Genomic DNA, 20940 nt, shown 5'->3' with positions numbered 1-20940 from the left:
ACCGTTGGTCCGATTGGCAGGAAGTTTTCAACATAGGTGCAACTCCACCTGTATAATTTTTAGTGATAATTGTGACGTCATAGGTCACGTGGTATGGGCGCCATCTTCTAAAAACCGAAAAACTTTGCACCTCTATATCTCCGAAAGCGCTGAATAGAAAAAAATTGAGACATGGCTCATTGTAAAGAATTCTCCATGGGGAATAGAATATGTTAATGATGATGTCATAGGTGCCTCCATTATGACGTCATAATTCGACAAGTACAAAAATTCATTCGATCAAGATGAAATTTCTTGAGCGTCATCGCGGGATAAATTGGTGGAGAAAAAAAATTGATGATGACGGCATCAGTCACGTGGTTCGGCCGCCATCTTGGGTAAAACATTTTCAGCTCTGTATCGCCGAAAGCGCAGCATAGAAAAATTGAGACATGGCTCATTGTAAATAACTCTCCATGTGGAATAACATGTTAATGATGATGTCATAGATGCCTCCATTATGACGTCATAATTTGACAAGTACAAAACTTCATCGATCAAGATGATATTTTTTGAGCATCATCTAGGGATAAATTGGTGGAGAAAAAATAAATAATGATGACGTCATCGGTCATGTGGTTCGGCCGCCATATTTGTTTTAACACAAAAGCCTTAAAAACCACTGCAAACACGTCCTGGCAGGGGTCTGCAATCTCTGATTGCTCTTTCTTGTTGTATATGCAACGGAGTGTTGCGCATTGAATTTCTAGATCCTACATGGATGGCTTTTGTATAATCTGTCTTCACTGACAGTATTATGATTATAAATACTGTCGTTTGCAATCTATATAAACTTAAATGAGGCAGCATTTATATCTTGTAATGTCAGTGGACACGAAGCTTGGTTCTTAGACATAACTGTGGAGGTGACACCAAGAATGTTCATAGCATATGTTTGATACTCAACATACCAAGGCTACACAAATGCTTGATTATAGGAATTAATGCTTAATATTAATTATAATTAATATAATAATATAATAATAATAATAATAATAATATAATAATAATAATAATAATAATATATATATAATTATAGTTAATATTAATTATTCTTAATATTATTATTAATGCTTGATCTTATAGGAATTTATACTTGCAAATATCCAGAAAAAAAAAAAATAAATAAAATAATAATACATTTATTTTATATAGCGCTTTTCAAGAAGCCCAAAGACGCTTTGACAGAGTACAAAAAAACAAGTGCAAAAAGACAAAAATCAACAGGTAAATAATCAAAGAAAAAGGAAGGAGAAGGAGAAGAGATAGTCAGGGGTTAAATGCTGTGGGTTAAATGTTGAATGCAGTGTTGAACAGGTGGGTCTTGAGTGATGTTTTGAATGTGGTGAGTGAGGAGGAGTAGGAGTCTCTGATGGTAATAATAATAATAATAATAATATCTAATATAATAATAATAATAATAATAATAATAATATATCTATAATTATAATTAATATTAATTATTCTTAATATTATTATTAATGCTTGATCTTATAGGAATTTATACTTGCAAATATCCAGCAATTTATATGTTTCTACATTTACTGGCAGACGGTCCAAGGTCTCGCATAAATCACCTTCTCACGCCGTCTGAGGTTTCAGCTGTGGTCTTTAGAAATACATTTGAAGCCTGAAAATTAGAAATACCAAAATACATCTTCACTCAAACAATTTCGGTCAATGTCATGTTACATGAGCTTTATGATTCACGCTTACCTTATCTCACAAGCAACCGTTATTTCTTCAATGGTAATGCAAAATTGAGTTTTTGGTAATGCAATTAATGGTAATGCATTTGGTAATGCAAAATTGAGGTAATGCAAAAATCTAGTTCCAGGAGAAATTTTTCATTCTTAACGTCGTCGTGGTAGTAATTATATCGTGAGTATATTTATAAAAAGTAGTGTATAATGAACTGCACTGACGCCTGTATAACATGGTCGCATCAAAAGTTATGTTAATATTAAAGGACCAGATTTAATTGTAACAAGAAAGAGCAATCAGAGATTGCACACCCTCGCCAGTACGTGTTTGTGTGACGTATTTTGTGTGGTGTTTAATACCCTGCGCTCGCGAAGCGAAAACAGGGGTAGGCATTTGGGTACGTACGTGCATACGTGTGGCGTATGTGTCTGCATTTTAAAAATTCATCTTCTCGGCAACCGTTGGTCCGATTGACACGAAATTTTACCACAAGAGCACAAGATATGCAAATCCTCTTCAAATGTAAGGATTTTATACACTTGGCCTATGTTGTCCTTTTGGCCTAAGTTGACCTCAAAAATACTTGGTGGTTGAATTCAGTGGCCATATATGCAAATCCTCTTAAAACTTCGTCAATCGGATGAAAATTGAGAATTTTAGAAATTCGGCCTATTGACCTTTTGGCCCACGTTGACTTCAAAAATAGTTGGGGGTTGAATTCAGTGACCAGATATGCAAATCCTCTTCAAATTTCAAGTCAATCGGATGAAAATTGAGGATTTTAGAAATTTGACAAAGTTGTTGACCTTTTGCCTATGTTGACCTATTCATCTTTGACCTTTTGACTCCAAAAACAATAGGCTCCTTGCTTATGACCAACTCAAGCATTTGGTGAAGCTTTGTGAAGTTTGGTTGAAAATTGTGACCTGTGGGCGACTGACATACAAACAAACAGACAAACAAACAGACAGACAGACAGACAGACAGACAGAATAATGCACAAGACCAACCAATATACTTGAAAAATCTTCGATTTTCGCAAGTAACAAACAGACAAACAAATGGACCCAAATGCTCCTCTGGTGAGGGTAAATATATGAAAGTTCAATATGATATACAAAACTCTTACAACCCTAAGAAAAATACACTGCACTTAACGGGAAAAAATATCCAGAAAAGAGTTTAACCTTTATGGTCCAATTGACAAGGAGACAGTCGTTCTGGATCCATGCAGAGGAATAAAATAACAATCGATGAAAACAACATGACGTTGATTGAGGTATGCTAACCGCTGTGGGAAGCAAGGGGAAGCTGATGTTTCGAGAATGTTTCGTCGGAGGAAAGAGCATGAAGCCCGAAAATGTCAGCTTCTTGTTACCCACAGCGGTTAGCATACCTCAATGAACGTCATGTTGATTTCATCGATGATTGTACGTGTCCACCGATGCAGATCGACGCTAGCCTTCACCAGCCAGACTAGTTCTTGATTCGTATAAAATAATAGTTTGCTTAAGATTGCAGTCCAAAGACTAACAGAGCATGGGCAATTATACAGAGAAGAACCAGCTTAACAAGACATCTATAACATCTTTCCTGGTCTGCCATGATCTTTCCTGGGAAAACCACATTTCCAATCTGGCCTCCAAAGCCAGTCGCCGACTGGGCATCCTCTGTCGTGCGAAGTCCTTTCTGGGCACTTCTGAGCTCCTCGCCACATACAACGCTTTCATCCGCAACTTAATGGAATACTGCTCTTTCCTCTGGGCCGGTGTTCCTGCCTCACGCCCAGCTCGGCTTCACTCGGTTCAAACCAAAGCTTTCAAAATCATTTGAATCTCCCACGATGAAGCTGATTCTGAGGGCCTTTCTCTCTCTCACCGCAGGCAGGTTGGTGGTCTTTCTCTCTTTTATCGACTCCTCTCCGGCTTAGCTCCCCAAGCTCTCTCTGTGCTCTGCCCCCCAAATATTCCTGCAGGACACACAAGATCTGCCAGCAACCCTCTTCTGGTGAAACTGCCAAAAATCAAGATTCTCTATTCACCTTCACTCTTTCATTCCTCTTTACTCCCGCCTCTGGAACAAACTCCCACACTCTCTTCAATTCCTCTCCTCCCGCCAGGTCTTTAAAACAGCTGTTCACCACCATCTCTTATCTTCTCCCATCCAAAACCTTGATCTTTTCTACCCCCGTTAAAACACCCCATATCCGTCTCTTAGTCAGGGCCCTTAGGGATATTTTGGTTCAAATTCTTCGAAAAGCATGAATGGCGCAGATGTTGCTCATGCCATACTCTTTCGATTTTTGACGGGCGCCAAGGGCGGTATGATCCGGGGACCATACCGGTCCATCCCGTCATGTCACCTGACATATGACGTCATAATTAGGATATTCATCCAATCACATGGCTTACTATAAGTTGTCAAAGTTCAAAATGAATCGATCGAAAAATGAAGGCAGGGATCCATTTTTAAGGTTTTCATAAAATCCAATATGGCCGCCAGGTCACATGACCTATGACGTCATATTTATGACATGTATACAATCATGTATACATGAACCCGGATCATGATCGCACAAAAATTAAACACAAGGATATGGCATACAGTTCATAAAACATCAAAATCCGTACCTTTGTAATTAGACTGATGAACTGCATATGCCTGAAAATTAGGAAATAGACATGTAAATATTTACTCTAATTGTCAAAAATAAGGTCAGAGTTCGATTAACCAACCCAGAAACATAAAATGGTGAACCTCGCGTAAATCTTGACAAAAAACTCAAAAACCGACATGTTTGACTCAAAAATGACCTTTAAGATAACCTTGAGGGTTGACCTTGACCTCGAATCATCAAAATGACATCATAATTGGATTCCTCGACCTCGAAAACCCCTGAAAAGTGGTATCATACATGTGTTACATATTTAGGTGAATGTATGTGAATTACCATTCAGGTCTTTGCTTATCCATGTGTAGTAGATTAAGGGTTGTTGTGGTTGGAGGGTCAGGAGCCCTTCTGAAAAAGTGTCCGGAAACGGAAGTGACCGGAAACGGAAGAAAAAAAGACACGAGGAAGAAAAGCGACGGGTATTCTTCTTCTTCCTCGCCCCGCTCCGACGAAAGGTGGGATCGACCTTGCGCCGCGTGGAAAAGCGGCGTTCCGAAGCCCGTCTGGCGAGAGGAGTTACCGGGACGTGTACCTACCCGGTGGAGACGTCAAGTTGACGTGGGGCCGTGCATCGACCCCGCGTCTGGCACCGTTCGCGGCACCGTCTAAACAGACGCGTACGGGTCGCACGTTGGGGCCTAACACGCCTTGCAAGCGGCGTGGGGCTTTTGGCTTGCTTTACCGTACCCGCTTCGCGTGGCCACGAGGGGCTGCAGCCGCGGTGCCTGGTACGATACCTGCCCGGTGGAAACACGTCCACCCGGGGTTCGTTCAACCGCCCGAGTGCGGCGACGCCGACCAGCATCTTGGTCAGGAGGGGCCCAGAGACATTGTGAGGGGCAGAGACCAAAAGGGGGTCGTGAGTACAGAAGGGGACACACATATATAAGATGGCCATCTTAATCATATAGGGAATTGATTGATTGTTGAGTGTGAATTGTTGATGGTTGTTTGTTGTTGATTGCTCGGGGAAAATATCCGTGATTGTATCCTGGAAATTGTATGATATCCTTACCCTGGAAATATATCATTGAACATCAGTTTCTCTTGGGTGGAATTCATAGGGATTGCGTTGCGAAAGCGCATATATAATACTACTTTCTGGCGAACGTCCTCTCACGGTCCGGGGGTCACCGAGACCAGGTAGTCACCGAGGGGACCACGTAACAGAATTGGGGGCTCGTCCGGGATTACGATTTGCGGATTCGCAATTGGGTCTACGTCCGGGATCTAAAAGTGTATTTGTATAAAATAATAAAATAATATTTTTATTAATTAAAATTTATTAATTAAGTATTAATTGGTAAATTTTTGGGGAAATTGGGGTAAAGTCTTGGGTGAAGGTTAACAGGTGTTAACGATAGTCACCATGGCGTTTGTGGCACAGAACTTTGCGGTAACACCGAGTGAGGCACAGTTCCGAGCGTTACTAAAGTCGGACCTCTTGAAATTGGCCAAACATTTTAACTTGGAGGTCCGAACTAATTTGAGGAAGGCAGAGTTGCAGGCCACGGTGATACAATCTATGGTGGGATTAGGAACATGGGACGAGTTAGCCTGGGAGTGGCTACCCGAAGAACCAGAAGATGTTGAGCTCAGGAAACTGGAGTTGCAATTACGGAGCCAGGAACGGATTAAAGAAGAAGAAAGGAAAGCAGAAAAGGAAAGAGCAGAAGAAGAAAGGAAAGCAGAAAAGGAAAGAGCAGAAGAAGAAAGGAAAGCAGAAAAGGAAAGAGCAGAAGAAGAAAGGAAAGCAGAAAAGGAAAGAGCAGAAGAAGAAAGGAAAGCAGAAAAGGAAAGAGCAGAAGAAGAAAGGAAAGCAGAAAAGGAAAGAAAAGAAGAGGAAAGGAAAGCAGAAAAGGAAAGAGCAGAAGAAGAAAGGAAAGCAGAAGAGAGGAGAGAAGAGAAACAAGCAGAGGAAAGGAGAGTGGAACGAGAACTCCAGGAAAGGTTAAAAGAAGAAGAAAGGAAAGCAGAAGAGAGGAGAGAAGATAAACAAGCAGAGGAGAGGAGAGCTGCAAGGGAACTCGAAGCAGAGGAGAGAAAAGCAGAAAGGGAATTAAAGGAACGTGACATGGAGCTTCAGCAAGAAATCAAATTCAAGGAGCTGGAGTTAATGAGAGAACGGGGAGAGGCACCACCCTTGCTGACGGGGTTGACACCTAACCAGAAAACCTGGGATGTGGGCAGACATGTGAGGCTGGTTCCACCGTTCAGTGAAAAGGAAGTCGCGAAATTTTTTCCACACTTTGAGAAAGTGGCTCGACAATTAAACTGGCCGGAGGAGGCCTGGACCATACTCGTGCAAAGTGTGCTGGTGGGGAAAGCTCAGGAAATTTATTCGGCGCTACCAATGGACCAATGTGCAGATTATGAGGTACTGACGAAGCACATCCTCAAAGCCTATGAGTTGGTTCCGGAAGCTTACAGGCAAAAATTCAGGAATGCCAGGAAGAGGGAGAGTGAGACCCATGTGGAGTTTGCCAGAGTGAAAGAAAACATGTTTGATCAGTGGTGTGAGTCAAAAGGAGTCGGGAAAGACTTCGAAACATTGCGGGACTTGATCCTGGTGGAGGAATTCCAGCAGTGTGTCCACGAGGACATCAAAGTGTACCTGCAGGAAAAGAAAGTACCAAAGTTGTGGGACGCAGCCACCATGGCAGATGATTATGCCTTAACCCACCGAATAAGGGTCCACGAACCTAACTCCTCGCCTAGATCTCCGCAGGGGAGGTGGGGAACAGCAGGTGCGGAGAACGACCATACATGGCGGCGGCCTCGAGAGGATTATGGGGACAACGCGGATACCCCACCTGTTCGAAATCAGAGGGATGCGGGCCCAAGACAAACTTATAGTTTGGGGGGCCCGAGGCAGACCACGAGTTTTTCCTCCGGGCCTACTTGCGCTTTTTGCAAGAAACCGGGACACTTGATGTCCAGTTGTTACCGCATGAAAAGGGAAGACCCAGAGCGGAGTCCGACTATTATGACTCCAAATGCAATGGCCATTGTGAGAAATCGCCATCAAAAGGGTTACCAACCATTTATTTCAGAGGGGTTTGTGTCACGGGATGGAGCCTCGACTAACCGGAGACCGGTTAGGATATTGAGGGACACAGGGGCACATCAATCTTTAATGCTTGAAGGCATTTTGCCATGGTCCGAGGAGACGGCAACGGGGGATAGTGTTCGTTTACAGGGGATCGGGGGCGGTGTTAGTGCTCCACTTCATGTCATCCATTTGGAGTCCGATTTGGTGTCAGGACCGGTCACCGTCGGTTTACAAGCCACGCTTCCTGTAGAGGGTGTCTCTGTGGTTATCGGGAATGATTTGGCCGGGGGTCAAGTTTATGGTAACCTGAGGGTTGGTAAAGAGCCCAGCAGGGAAAATAACACCACACCAGCTCGGGATGGCGACAAAAGTGCCAAGTTGTTTGTAGGGGGACTGAACTTCAAAACAGAGGAAGAAGTTCTGACCTCTGTCTTCAACAGATATGGGCCGCTGGTGGAAGTGCGGTTGGTAAGAGACAGGGAAACGCAACAGTCAAGAGGGTTCGGCTTTGTCACGTTTGCCAGCACAAAAGACGCCAGAGAGGCAGAGAAGAATTGGAATGGCAAGGATTTGGAGGGTCGGACCATAACAGTAGGGAAGGCATTTCGTAGGCGTCGAGAGGTCTACAGGAGAGGACAACTGGGCGGTAGTTTTGGTGGTGGCCGCAATCAATATTATTATGGAGGCTCCCTGAGTTACAGCAGCTCCCGAAGGAAGGATTGTCAAAGTAGTGGCCGAGAAGGAGACCGCTATTCATGGGACTACAGGGACAAGTGGTCCCACCATAATTATTAGGGAAGTTCTGAGAAGTTGAAGCACTGAATGCGGCAGAGCCGCCGAGCCAAGATTCCTACACGGATTAACCGTGAACGCCGTTCCTAAAGGCGTCCATGTAGTGAACTTTCATGCACGGACTAACCGTGACCTCCACGTTCCTCAAGGCGCCCATGTAGAGAACTTTCCTGCACGGACTAACCGTGAACTCCACGTTCCTAAAGGCATCCATGTAGTGAATACTCGGCTTGGCCTCCCGGAAAAAGTGCTATCGAGTTGCTTAACTTTGGATCTTTGATCAACCCCTTAACCTTCATTCACAAGAAACTGATGGTCAAAGTCAGAGGGTCATGAGATGGAGTTTGGCTTGGCAGGAGTCCAACGGGAAATTGAACATGTAAAGGGCAGGGACAATGTCGTTGCTGGTGCTTAGTCCAGAGTGAGCAATCTGGGGGGGTTGTGGTGAAATTTTGGTTGCTTTATTTTTAAGTGATAACTGCGCCCGGGGGGAACTGATAATGTGGGGGGGGGGGGGGGGGGGGTTGAGTTATCTGGTTTGTTTCTCCAAATTGGCCGGCAAAGAAAGTTTTCGCTGGGTTCAAACTTTCTTTCTTGAAGGGGGGGAGTGTTACATATTTAGGTGAATGTATGTGAATTACCATTCAGGTCTTTGCTTATCCATGTGTAGTAGATTAAGGGTTGTTGTGGTTGGAGGGTCAGGAGCCCTTCTGAAAAAGTGTCCGGAAACGGAAGTGACTGGAAACGGAAGAAAAAAAGACACGAGGAAGAAAAGCGACGGGTATTCTTCTTCTTCCTCGCCCCGCTCCGACGAAAGGTGGGATCGACCTTGCGCCGCGTGGAAAAGCGGCGTTCCGAAGCCCGTCTGGCGAGAGGAGTTACCGGGACATGTACCTACCCGGTGGAGACGTCAAGTTGACGTGGGGCCGTGCATCGACCCCGCGTCTGGCACCGTTCGCGGCACCGTCTAAACAGACGCGTACGGGTCGCACGTTGGGGCCTAACATGCCTTGCAAGCGGCGTGGGGCTTTTGGCTTGCTTTACCGTACCCGCTTCGCGTGGCCACGAGGGGCTGCAGCCGCGGTGCCTGGTACGATACCTGCCCGGTGGAAACACGTCCACCCGGGGTTCGTTCAACCGCCCGAGTGCGGCGACGCCGACCAGCATCTTGGTCAGGAGGGGCCCAGAGACATTGTGAGGGGCAGAGACCAAAAGGGGGTCGTGAGTACAGAAGGGGACACACATATATAAGATGGCCATCTTAATCATATAGGGAATTGATTGATTGTTGAGTGTGAATTGTTGATGGTTGTTTGTTGTTGATTGCTCGGGGAAAATATCCGTGATTGTATCCTGGAAATTGTATGATATCCTTACCCTGGAAATATATCATTGAACATCAGTTTCTCTTGGGTGGAATTCATAGGGATTGCGTTGCGAAAGCGCATATATAATACTACTTTCTGGCGAAGGTCCTCTCACGGTCCGGGGGTCACCGAGACCAGGTAGTCACCGAGGGGACCACGTAACACATGATTCCAACCCTTTTGGTTATTTAACTGATTTTCCTCTAATCCAGGTGGCAGCCATTTAGTATTTCGCCAATATGGGGCCCCCGGGGGGGGGGGGGGTGCCCGTATTGTCGCCCGTCAAAAATCGAAAGAGTATGGCATGGGCAACATCTGGGCCAAATTTGGTGCTTTTGGAAGAATTTGAACCAACCAGCCCCAAAATATCCCTAAGGGCCCTGACTATCTTTCAATCACCAACTTCTTTCCTGAAATTTCTAGTAGTGAAATTTCTAGTAGTGGAATTCCTAGTAGTGGAATTCCTAGTAGTGAAATCCCCAGTAGTGAAATTCCGAGAAGTATTCATTTGATTTATACCGTGTACCGCTCCCTCTTCCCCCAGACCTCCCCCTCCCACAGATCTACCAACGTCCTTGTTCTCTACTGTTGTTGTGCTTGTGTGCCTTCCCTCCCTCTCTTGTATTCTGCTCCCTTCATTGCATGTTTTATGTGTCTGTGCATGTTTTCATGTTCAATGGGTTAGCTCTCACACGAGCCTCGATTATGTATATAAAAAAACAAACAACAAAAAAAACATGATATGCATAAACAAGCAAGCATCTTAGGAGCAAAAGGTTTCTTGTAACATTGAATAGAAGAAAGCAGAACAAAACCACATCTTGCTACCATGTATGGCAAGTGTATCCGCAACAATTACATATGAAAGCAATCCTAAATGAAAATGTAATATATGCTGAAATTATTTAATCAATAATTGTTTGTCTGTTTTGAGTGTACGAAGAAAGGCTTTCCACACCATCTATATCGTAAATGCTCGTTCAACCAAATTAAAGTGTACTGGTAAGAAAATTGGATGTTTTGATATGGTAGTTGTACAACAACTTCCCGAGTGGGATACAGTGAACTGTCTCAGGAGAACGAACATTAGAGGAATCTAATCAATTTAGAGTTTGTTGCACCCATCAATTAGTTGATAGCATAGACATTAATTTCCATTATGGCCACCACTGTCTGCCACAATATTTGCCAACTTCATTGTATATTTCAAGCAAGACCTCTCGTCCTCTCTCTCTTTCTCTCCCTCCCTTCACCTCCTCTCACAGGCTTGGGTTTCTCACCTTGATGAGTTTGCAACGTATCGAAGCAGACACAATGTGGCTGGTTCTCAGGTTCCCAATGCGGAACATGAGGCAGAGCTGTCCGTCACGGTACGAAATCACTGCATATCGGCTGAACATTAATGTCTCAGCTCGTCGCTTGGGCTGGGACATTTTTATGAAAACGCAGCCCACAAGAAATGCGTCAACAATAGACCCAGCGAGGGACTGAACTAGGAAAAGCAGGATTGCCTCCGGACAAGCATCTGTGATGTATCGATGACCATAGCCAATGGAGGCCTCAGTTTCAATGAAGAAAAGGAAAGCCGAAGGAAAACCACGCACGTTCATTACACAGGGTGTGTGGCTCACTTCATTTGCAAGATCTCCACGGGCATATGCAATAGCCCACCAGATGGCAGCCATGAATAACCAGGCCAGCATATAGCTGAGCACGAACACAAGCAGGTTCCACCGCCAACGTAAATCCACGAAGGTGGTAAAAAAATCCGAGAGGTACCGGCTCGCAGCGTTGCCCAGATTTCCGTGCTCCACATTGCATCGGCCATTTTTCTCCACAAATCGCTGCCTGTGGCATGCTGCTTGTCCCCAAAAACCAATCACCCCTTGAGGTCCATCCCTTACAGAACCTGCAGCCGTGGGTATGCGACCATGTCCAGCTGCTGCCCCTGCCGTAACACCAACAACGCTGCCCAAAACTCCGTGGTCTCCTCTTGACTTACGGCGCCATGCAGACAACATAATTGTGACACCTGAAAAAAAAAACACAGAAACAACAAAATTAGATATTGTGCAAGTCAAAATATTTCTGATACACCAATTGGCATTGTATATGGTTAGTGTAAATATGTGGATTATATTTGCCTTTTCCCCCCAAGTCAAACTTAAACCACGCATGGCTTTTTGCATTGGGTGATGTTTGTCCTACTTTTTTGGAGGATGTACCCAGCCGGTTAGTTTTGTTTTTGTCTGGACAGTGAATCAGGAGACATTTCTTCATCAACTAGAGAGGTTCCAGGGAACCTGAACTCAACTGGTCTGTATCAATATGGTTAGAATATGCATAATAGAACCAGAAACTATATAGTTTATATGTGCTAAAAATATATGACAAAAATTGATTTTCAATATGGCCGCCCTGCCGCGCCCATCTTTGGGCGTGCAATGCCCAAATGCAATCCCAAACTAGTTTATGTCTTAAAGATGCTGCATAACAAGTTTCATCAAATTTAATCAATATTTGTGACTTTTATAGCGTAGACGTCGAATTGTTTACAGACGACAGACAGACAGACAGACAGCCAGACGACAGACGGACGACGGACGACGGACACTGGGTGTCGACAAAAACTCAGCTGGACATAGTCCAGTTGAGTTAATAAATCAGCTTTCATTTTAGTGAATAAATTGAGTTGAGTTAATGTCAACAACAATGCAGATAGAGTGAATAAAAAGACAAAAGTTGAGAAGCAACAAGTTATTGGGATATCCTTTTAACAAAAAATGTAAAAGTTTTGGCACAGTAATTGAATTTTATTTTTACCACCGAGCCAATTTATTTGGGAAGCGGTTCAAAAAAAAAAATCATCATTGTTGTATTCTTTTCTTTGAACCACATTTGGGATCTAGTTGTTTGTTAAATCTGCCAAATATTCTCTCCTCAGTTATACCTGTACAGAAGAGAACCTGTGTCTTCTTGGACCATAAAGTAACTTTCTAGCCTTATCTTTGAACTTCTTGAAACAACACCCAAACGTCTTATTTATAAAACTGATAAATTCCATGGCAAATTTAATCCTGTCATATATGTATGTGGGATTTTGTCTCTATGTCTATGTTTTGGTAAAAAGTATAACCTTTGTTTAACCTTCAAAAAGCACTTAATCATTGATGTTCCTTTAAAAAGCAAACCTTTAAGGAATCTTTGGAAAGCACCAGATTTGAAACCATTCTAGGATCCTTCTGATTAATATTCCATCTCCAACATTTCTTCCAATCCTTTGCTCGATACAATATGTGGATTAAACAGTTGCTATTTTGTACTGCATTATTTATCAAGAATACACCTTTCCAAATGAATTCATGTGCTTCAGGGCAATTCTTATTAAAGCTGTATCGACATGGAAAAAGGAGATGAGAAGAAAAGCCAATGTGCGGTCACAATCAAAATAATTGAAAATGAAAGTGGATCGGACATGTAGCATGAAGAAAAGACAGCCATTGGATGGTCAAGAATGTAGAAGAACGGGAAGAAAAAAAAGAAAAAGAAACAAGGAAGATCAAAGATTAGATGAAAAGACAAAATTGGAAAATTCACCGGAGTGCAACGGCCCGGAACTGCCAAGAATACAAAAGCATGGAGCATGTTGAGGGAGACCTTAATCTTGCGGTAGACAGAAATAACTTGCCTTTGCACAACATCACACAACGATGCTTCCCAAAATAATTGTTAATATATACGATGCAACTTTTTGTAAAACTTTATGAAAAATTGCAGTTCACAGATTATTCTAGTGCCCAAAAAACAAACGTCTTAGTACATAAACTCTAAATGAATACGAGACTAATAACTATGTGTCTGCTGTAAGCACTGCCCACAAACTGCAATGAAAGGGTAATTGTAAGAGATTTCGTGTTTAAAATCGCTGTAATCACGAGGGACTCATCATCGGAATTTAGTGTGATTCAACATTCATCAGGATGGTACAGCATACCTACCCATTGAACTATTTTAAGTTTTGATTTTTTTTTTAATGTAGAAGGCTCCAGGAAGACTATGTCGTCCTCATCGAGGCCAGGCCAAATAAAAGATCTGCATTGATAGAGAAAAGTAAAGAAGGAGAGAATAGTCTAAGAGTTTTTGAGAAAGCAGGGAATCTGCTTTTTGAAAAGGGGAAGATCATAAGTGTTAGGAAAGACATGTGAAGGTAAAGAGTTCCAGAGTTTGGCAGTGGAGGGGAAGAAACAAAGATCATAACGGCCCACCCTTGAGTTGCCAATGGCCACACAATAATCATGAGATGTCGTGGCTTGTCGAGTAATCTGTGGTCTCGCTAATGGTGGAGGCACACAAGCAGCAAGTTCTTGGGAGCAAAAACCGAAGTAATATCTGTAGAAAAGAGAAAGTGAGCCAACTTTGCGACGTAATTTGAGCAGGTCAAGTTTTGAGGTCAGATTGGGAGAGTTCATAAGTCGAATTACTTTCAATTCAATTCTGTCCAGTAAATATGTGGAACTAGCACCTCCCCAAATGTGAGAGCAGTACTCTATACAAGGACGAATCAATCCTTTATAGAGTTGAAGCAACTGTTGAGAGGAGAAGAATCTTCGACATCTGAACAGGACTCCCAGTTTCTTCGAGGCAGATTTAGCTATTTGTGTAATGTGTGGATTCCAGGATAGATTTGAAGTTAGGGTAATACCTAGTAGGTTTATTGTATCACATGGTGTAATTGTGGAACTTTCAAAGGAGATTGGAGAGATGAGAGGAGTTTTGGAGAGAGATATGGTAAGAAATTGAGTTTTAGAAGCATTAAACTTAACCTGGTTACATTTGCCCCACTGGGAAATATTGTCCAAATCCGAATTTAAAGAGGTGGTTGTAATAAAACGAGATGCAGATCGATTGAGGGAAGATGGGGCAGATGGGAAAAACATGAAGGAATGCAACGTTGAGTCATCAGCATATGAGTGCATTTGGTTATTTGTAGAAGAAAGAATGTCATTGATAAAAAGAAGGATAAGTGTTGGAGATAGAACAGAACCCTGAGGGACACCGCTGTTGATAGGGAAGGAGGGAGATGTTGAGCCATGGACAATTACAGAGATAGAGCGGTCAGAGAGAAAGCTCGATATGAGAGAACAGAGTGAAGGAGGAAAGCCGAAAGAGGGAAGCTTGGATATCAGACCCCGATGCCAAACTCTGTCAAAGGCTTTTGAGATATCAAGGCTGAGAACAAAGGATTCCCCAAAATCTCTCAGAGAAGAGGCCCAGACATTCGTAATGTAAGAAAGGATATCACCGGTAGATCTTGCCTTGCGAAAGCCATATTGATCGTCAGATAGAAGACTGTGTGATTCAAGATGCTTGAGGAAATGGTTATTGAGAAGACATTCAAAGACTTTGGAAATACAGACTTGGCATTTAATATGGAATATTTTTTTAAATCTTGACTTGGGTTTACTTTCTTAACTCAGTATATCAATCTGGTGAGTTTCTTTTACACTTTGGTGATTTATTTGTGAAAAGAACCATGTCACTGATTGTCTGTCGCAGCAAGAAGTCAACAACAGGATTATATCACAGGTGGCGTGGCAAAATGTACGGACAGGTGCATTTGATGATTGGCTTCACAGTCGGGTATACAAGGGTTGTTGCGTTCTGTATTAGTGGAAAACAACTGCTGCACGTCTCCAAAAGTTATTGCCACTTCCTCTGGAGATGGTCCGTCAACTCGACAATGCTGTTTGTCATGGAGTGGTGGCTTTACGAAATTACGGCATGAAACAGCGTGCTATTGCTCGGCAGTATGGCATCACTCAAGGTCAGGTGTCAAAGATCCTGAAACGAAATGCTCAGAGGGGTTTCCCTACTCCAATACCGAGGCCAGGACGTCCCCACAGAACCACAAAGAGGGATGATCGCCAGCTGCACCGGTTAGTCCGCAATGGCCGTACCAAGTCAGCTAATCGGCTTAGGGCTGAGTAGCAGCAACTGACAAATGTGCCTGTATCCAGAAGGCTAGTCAACCAACGACTGGTTCAAGCAGGCTATCGTGCCAGGCGTCCCCTGAGAAAGCCACACCTGACCAGACAACACCGCCAGGGCCGATTGCAGTGGGCTAGAGAGCACCGTCAATGGCAGCCAGGACACTGGAATCATGTGATCTTCAGTGACGAGTCTAGATTTCTGGTCTATCGTCAAGATGGCCGCGTCCGAGTGCGCAGACAAGTGCATGAAGCCTACAACAAAGATTGTATAGTGCCAAGAGTCCAAGTTGGAGGTGGTGGGGTGACCGTTTGGGCTGCTTTTCATGCAGGGGCCAAAACTGACCTGGTTGTTCTGAATGGAAACCTGAACCAGTTCAAGTACAGGGCCATTCTGGAAGAAACATTGCTTCCATTTGCTCGTGCAGCCTTTCGAGGAAACTTTGTCTTCCAAGATGGCAATGCACGGCCTCATCGTGCTCGCATGATCCAACACTTTCTTGCTGACCGTGGTGTAGAGCATATGGAGTGGCCTGCCATGTCCCCGGATATGAATCTGATAGAGAACTTGTGGGCAGAACTAACGCGTCAAATCGACCACTTGGACCAACAGCCGACCTCTGTGCGTGAATTGCAGCAGGCTATTGTCACTGCATGGCAAGCGATTCCTGTCCAAACCTTGGCAAATCTCGTGAACAGCATGCCTCAACATGTACGTGCTCTCATGAATGCTCGTGGAAGTTACACGAAGTACTGAACTGTAATTTTACTGTCCGTAAACCCATTCGTAATTTAACTTTTGTTTTTGTTAAAAAAATTTTTGGCTAATGTGCAAAATAAAGAGATACTTCTGGAAAACGTACAGAAGATCTCGCGATCTCTCAATTCTGGAAGAAACATTGCTTCCATTTGCTCGTGCAGCCTTTCGAGGAAACTTTGTCTTCCAAGATGGCAATGCACGGCCTCATCGTGCTCGCATGATCCAACACTTTCTTGCTGACCGTGGTGTAGAGCATATGGAGTGGCCTGCCATGTCCCCGGATATGAATCTGATAGAGAACTTGTGGGCAGAACTAACGCGTCAAATCGACCACTTGGACCAACAGCCGACCTCTGTGCGTGAATTGCAGCAGGCTATTGTTGTTGAGAATGTTGAGAGATCTCGCGAGATCTCGGAGACGGTGGGAGGGATTTTCGAAGCTCCACACGGTCTCCACGTTTTTCGAAGTTAAGTCTGTTCACAATTGTATTTTGTCGAAACTGTATTTATCTTTCGGTGTGTGAAGTTATTGTGTGCAACTTTGGTTGTTTCTCGGTGTTTATCTTTCATAAATTGATCGTCTGTTTGCCGTGTCGTGTCTTGAGGCCTTGTACAGTGTGCACTGTACAACCTTGAGGCTTTGTTTTTCTCTCAGCGGTCCGTCGTTTGTGATCCAATAACTTTCGTTCTCTGTATTCCCAGGCTTTTCACCCATAGCCTACTTCCTTGTGTAAATCTCAACTCAAAAAAACAAACAAACAAAAAAAAAAAATTTCCTTCTCTGTTCTCATTCGTTTATTCATTCTTATTCGTTCGTTCGTTCTTCGACCACGTGTTTCTCCCCCATTTCCCCAGATAGTTTTCACTCATTAACCTTCAATGTTTACACTTTCCCCTCAAGTTATGTATTCCGTCATATTTTATAACATCTTTTTCTTCTTCTTCTTTAAAAGGCTGCTTTCGACTTGCTCACCAAATCAATTCATTCCAAAAAAAATATCCATCTCCTATAGTGCCTTTTTTCTACATTCCCTAAACTCTCCTGCACTCCATCCTCCATCCAGCGTCCTTAAACGTATTTTTAACTCGAAGGTCACAAGAAACTCATTTTGCAATAAATGTTCGTTTCCCATAAATCGTACACTTTCAAAAATCCAATCTCACCCCTCCCCTCCAAATCTTCCCCATAACCCCTCCCCTCCAAATCTTCCCCATCACCCCTCCCCTCCAAATCTTCCCCATCACCCATCCCTTTCAAATCTCCCCCCTTGCCCCCTCCCTCCTAAACTACCACCTCACCCCTCCCCGCCAAGACGCCTCCTCGCCCCTCCCCTCCTAGACTCCTGCCTCACCCCTCCCCTCCAAATCTCCCCCATATCCCATCCCTTTCAAATCCCTCCCCTTGTCCCTTCCCTCCCAAACTCCCCCCTCACCCCTCCCCTTCAAATCTCCCCACCCTCATTGCTTCTCAATTTCCCCCCTCTCACTCCCCCTCCTCAAAGCGTCCTCCCCGCTTCTTCCCCCTTCAAACTCTCACCTCCATCTCCCCCAACCTTCTGCCTCGCTCTTCCCCCTCCTCAAATAACACCTCATTGTGGCTCACCCAATCACCATCAAACCTTTTGTCCGCCCCATCCTTCCCTTTCTCCGAGCTATTCTGAAATCTCTGACACACCTTCAACAGCTCTCCCTATCTCTTCCACCTCTTCCACATCTTACCCTACCCCTCCTCCCCCCTGTTCTGTATCTGATGCTCCCCCTTCCTCTTCATTAACGGTATGGACCTCAAACATCCGGGGCCTTCGTTCAAACTTAACTGATCTCTCCATACAGGTTGCTTCTGTCAAACCAGACGTGATCTGCTTAACAGAAACTTTCCTCCTTTATGATGTCTCTGATTCCATAGTATCTCTCCTGGGCTACTCCCTCCTCCGGTATGATAGACCTGAGCCTCGTCCTGGAGGCGGGGTTGCTATCTTTATCAAAAACTCTCTTCCTCACTCGCCCTGCACTGCACTCTCTCCACCTCACCCCCAGGAATACCTCTGGCTACGGCTTCCCCTTCGCTCCCACCTCTTGTTCATATGTGTGTTGTACCGTCCACCAAACAGTGATGACTCCATCTACATCTCGCTGTCTGATGATATGGACCAACTTCTATCTACTCATCCCAACTCTCTCTTCCTCATATGTGGTGATTTCAATTGTCACCATGCCAGTTGGCTGGGTGTGGGTACCTCTCTCACCAGCCATGGCTCTTCAGCAAAGGACTTCTGCGACTCACTGGGACTGACACAATCTGTCAATTTCCCGACCCGGATCTCAGTCAACGGAACATCTTCTCTTCTGGACTTGGTTATGACTAACTTCCCTGAAAATGTCTGCTGCTCTTCTTCTGCTCCGATCGGATCATCTGATCATGTCCTTGTTAAAGTGGACATCTCTCTGACCATCCTCAGGGAGCCTGCTCAGCGTCGACGAGTCTGGCATTTCACTCAGGCCAACTGGCACGGTCTTCAAGCAGCCATCAATCATCTGGACTGGTCTCCCATCTCTACCACCTCTGACATCAACTCATCCTGGGAATTCTTCCAAAGTAAATTGCTCTCTCTCATGCACAGATTTATCCCATCTCGTCTTCAGTTGTCATACCCTTCCTCCCGTCCATGGTACACGGAATCTTGTGGTGAGGCTGTTGCCCAGAAACAACTTGCCTTCGTCTCCTGGAAAGCAAATCCAACGGAAGGAAATCTCATTTCCTTTCACAAAGCCCGAAACAAGTGTGTGTCCACCCTCAGGAGAGCCAGGAAACAATATCTCTCCGTTCTCAAGACCGAACTCTCTTATCTGTCTCCCTCTTCCAAATCCTGGTGGCGTCTGGTCAAATCCGTTTCTGGTGTTTGTTCCCCCTCCATCCCCTCCCTTACCTCAAACGGCTACACAGCTGACTCCGCACGTGAAAAAGCTGAATGCCTCAACTCTGTGTTTGCCTCTAAATCTTGTGTCCCAAACCCATCCCTCTCTGTACCCACCATACCCAGTCGTACCCTGCTGCTCCTGGACTCCGTGTCCTTTCCTCCTGACAAGGTGGAAAAGTTTCTGTCAACCCTCGACTCTGATTCTGCAACTGGACCCGACGGCATCAGCCCACGGGTCCTAAAATCCTGCTCTGCTGCTCTATCTCACCCTCTCTCTGTTCTCTTCACCCTCTCTTTTGCTCAAGGTCAACTGCCATCTGCTTGGAAATCAGCCAACATCACCGCTTTGCACAAAAAAGGTGCAAAAACAGATCCTAGCAACTACAGACCAATCAGCCTTCTCCCAATTATCAGCAAAGTCATGGAATCCATCATTGCTTCGGATATGAAATCTTTCCTCTTCTCCAATGGCTTGATCTCTGATCATCAATTTGGTTTCAGACCAGGTCACTCGACTCTGGACATGCTGCTTCTGCTGTCTCAACAATGGATGGAGGTCCTCAATGCCAAACAGGAAATTAGAGCTGTCTCCCTCGACATATCACGTGCCTTCGACACGGTCTGGCACCCCGCTCTGCTCACCAAACTCTCCTCCTTTGGTATCCATGGAAATCTCCACGCATGGCTGGCGGACTTCCTCTCTAGTCGTCGTCAACGTGTGGCCCTGAATGGGTTTCTCTCATCTCCTCTTCCTGTTCAGGCTGGTGTTCCCCAAGGCAGTGTTCTGGGCCCCGTGCTTTTTCTGGTCTTCATCAATGATCTCTCTGACTCTCTCGAAAATCCTCTCTATCTCTTTGCTGATGACTCCACTCTCTGCCGCTCCATTCCTCTTCCCTCAGATCGGCAGTCTGCTGCCTCCTCACTCTCTGAAGACCTGGAACAAAATCACAGACTGGTCAAACAAGTGGAACATGTCTTTCAATCCTGACAAATCTCACACTCTTACTATGTCTCTCCGAAAAGATCGACTGGACAACCCTCCCATCTACTTTCTCAACAATCCTCTCCAAGAAGTTCTGTCGCTCAAGATTTTGGGTCTCACTATCTGCCATGATCTTTCTTGGGAAAACCACATTTCCAAGCTGGCCTCCAAAGCCAGTCGCCGACTGGGCATCCTCCGTCGTGCGAAGTCCTTCCTCGGCACACCTGAGCTCCTCACCACATACAAGGCTTTCATCCGCAGCTCAATGGAATACTGTTCTCCCCTATGGGCCGGTGCTCCTGCCTCACACCTAGCTCGGCTTCACGCTGTTGAAACCAAAGCTTTCAGAATTATTGGAATCTCCCGCGATGAAGCTATCTCTGAGGGCCTTTCACTCACTCACCGCAGGCAGGTAGGTGGTCTTTCTGTCTTCTACCGACTCCTCTCCGGCCTTGCACCCCCAGCTCTCTCTGTGCTCTGTCCCCCAAATATTCCTACAGGTCGCACAAGATCTGCCAGCAACCCTCTGATGGTTAAACTGCCGAAATCTCGGCTCTCTGCTCACCTTCACTCTTTCATTCCTCTTTTCTCCCGCCTCTGGAACAAACTCCCTCACTCCCTTCAATCCCACTCCTCCCTCCAGGTCTTTAAAACAGCTGTTCACCACC

General features: G+C 44.7%; 1 protein-coding gene across 1 annotated transcript in view; it reads right to left on the bottom strand.

Annotated features, from left to right (window-relative positions):
- The window catches only part of LOC137429457 (G protein-activated inward rectifier potassium channel 3-like), a 76514-nt gene extending 64863 nt beyond the window's left edge, over window positions 1–11651 (bottom strand). The window contains exon 1 of the mRNA XM_078780555.1: window positions 10906–11651. Coding sequence (XP_078636681.1) covers window positions 10906–11646 — 741 coding nt within the window. The 5' untranslated portion in view covers window positions 11647–11651. The remainder of the gene's footprint in view (window positions 1–10905) is intronic.
- Window positions 11652–20940: the final 9289 nt, after the last annotated feature.

The sequence above is a fragment of the Myxine glutinosa genome, chromosome 6, assembly GCF_964187855.1.
Source record: "Myxine glutinosa chromosome 6, kmMyxGlut1.1, whole genome shotgun sequence".
NCBI lineage: Eukaryota > Metazoa > Chordata > Myxini > Myxiniformes > Myxinidae > Myxine > Myxine glutinosa.
The sequence above is the reverse complement of the archived record's forward strand: the minus strand, read 5'-3'. Positions and strand labels throughout refer to the sequence as shown.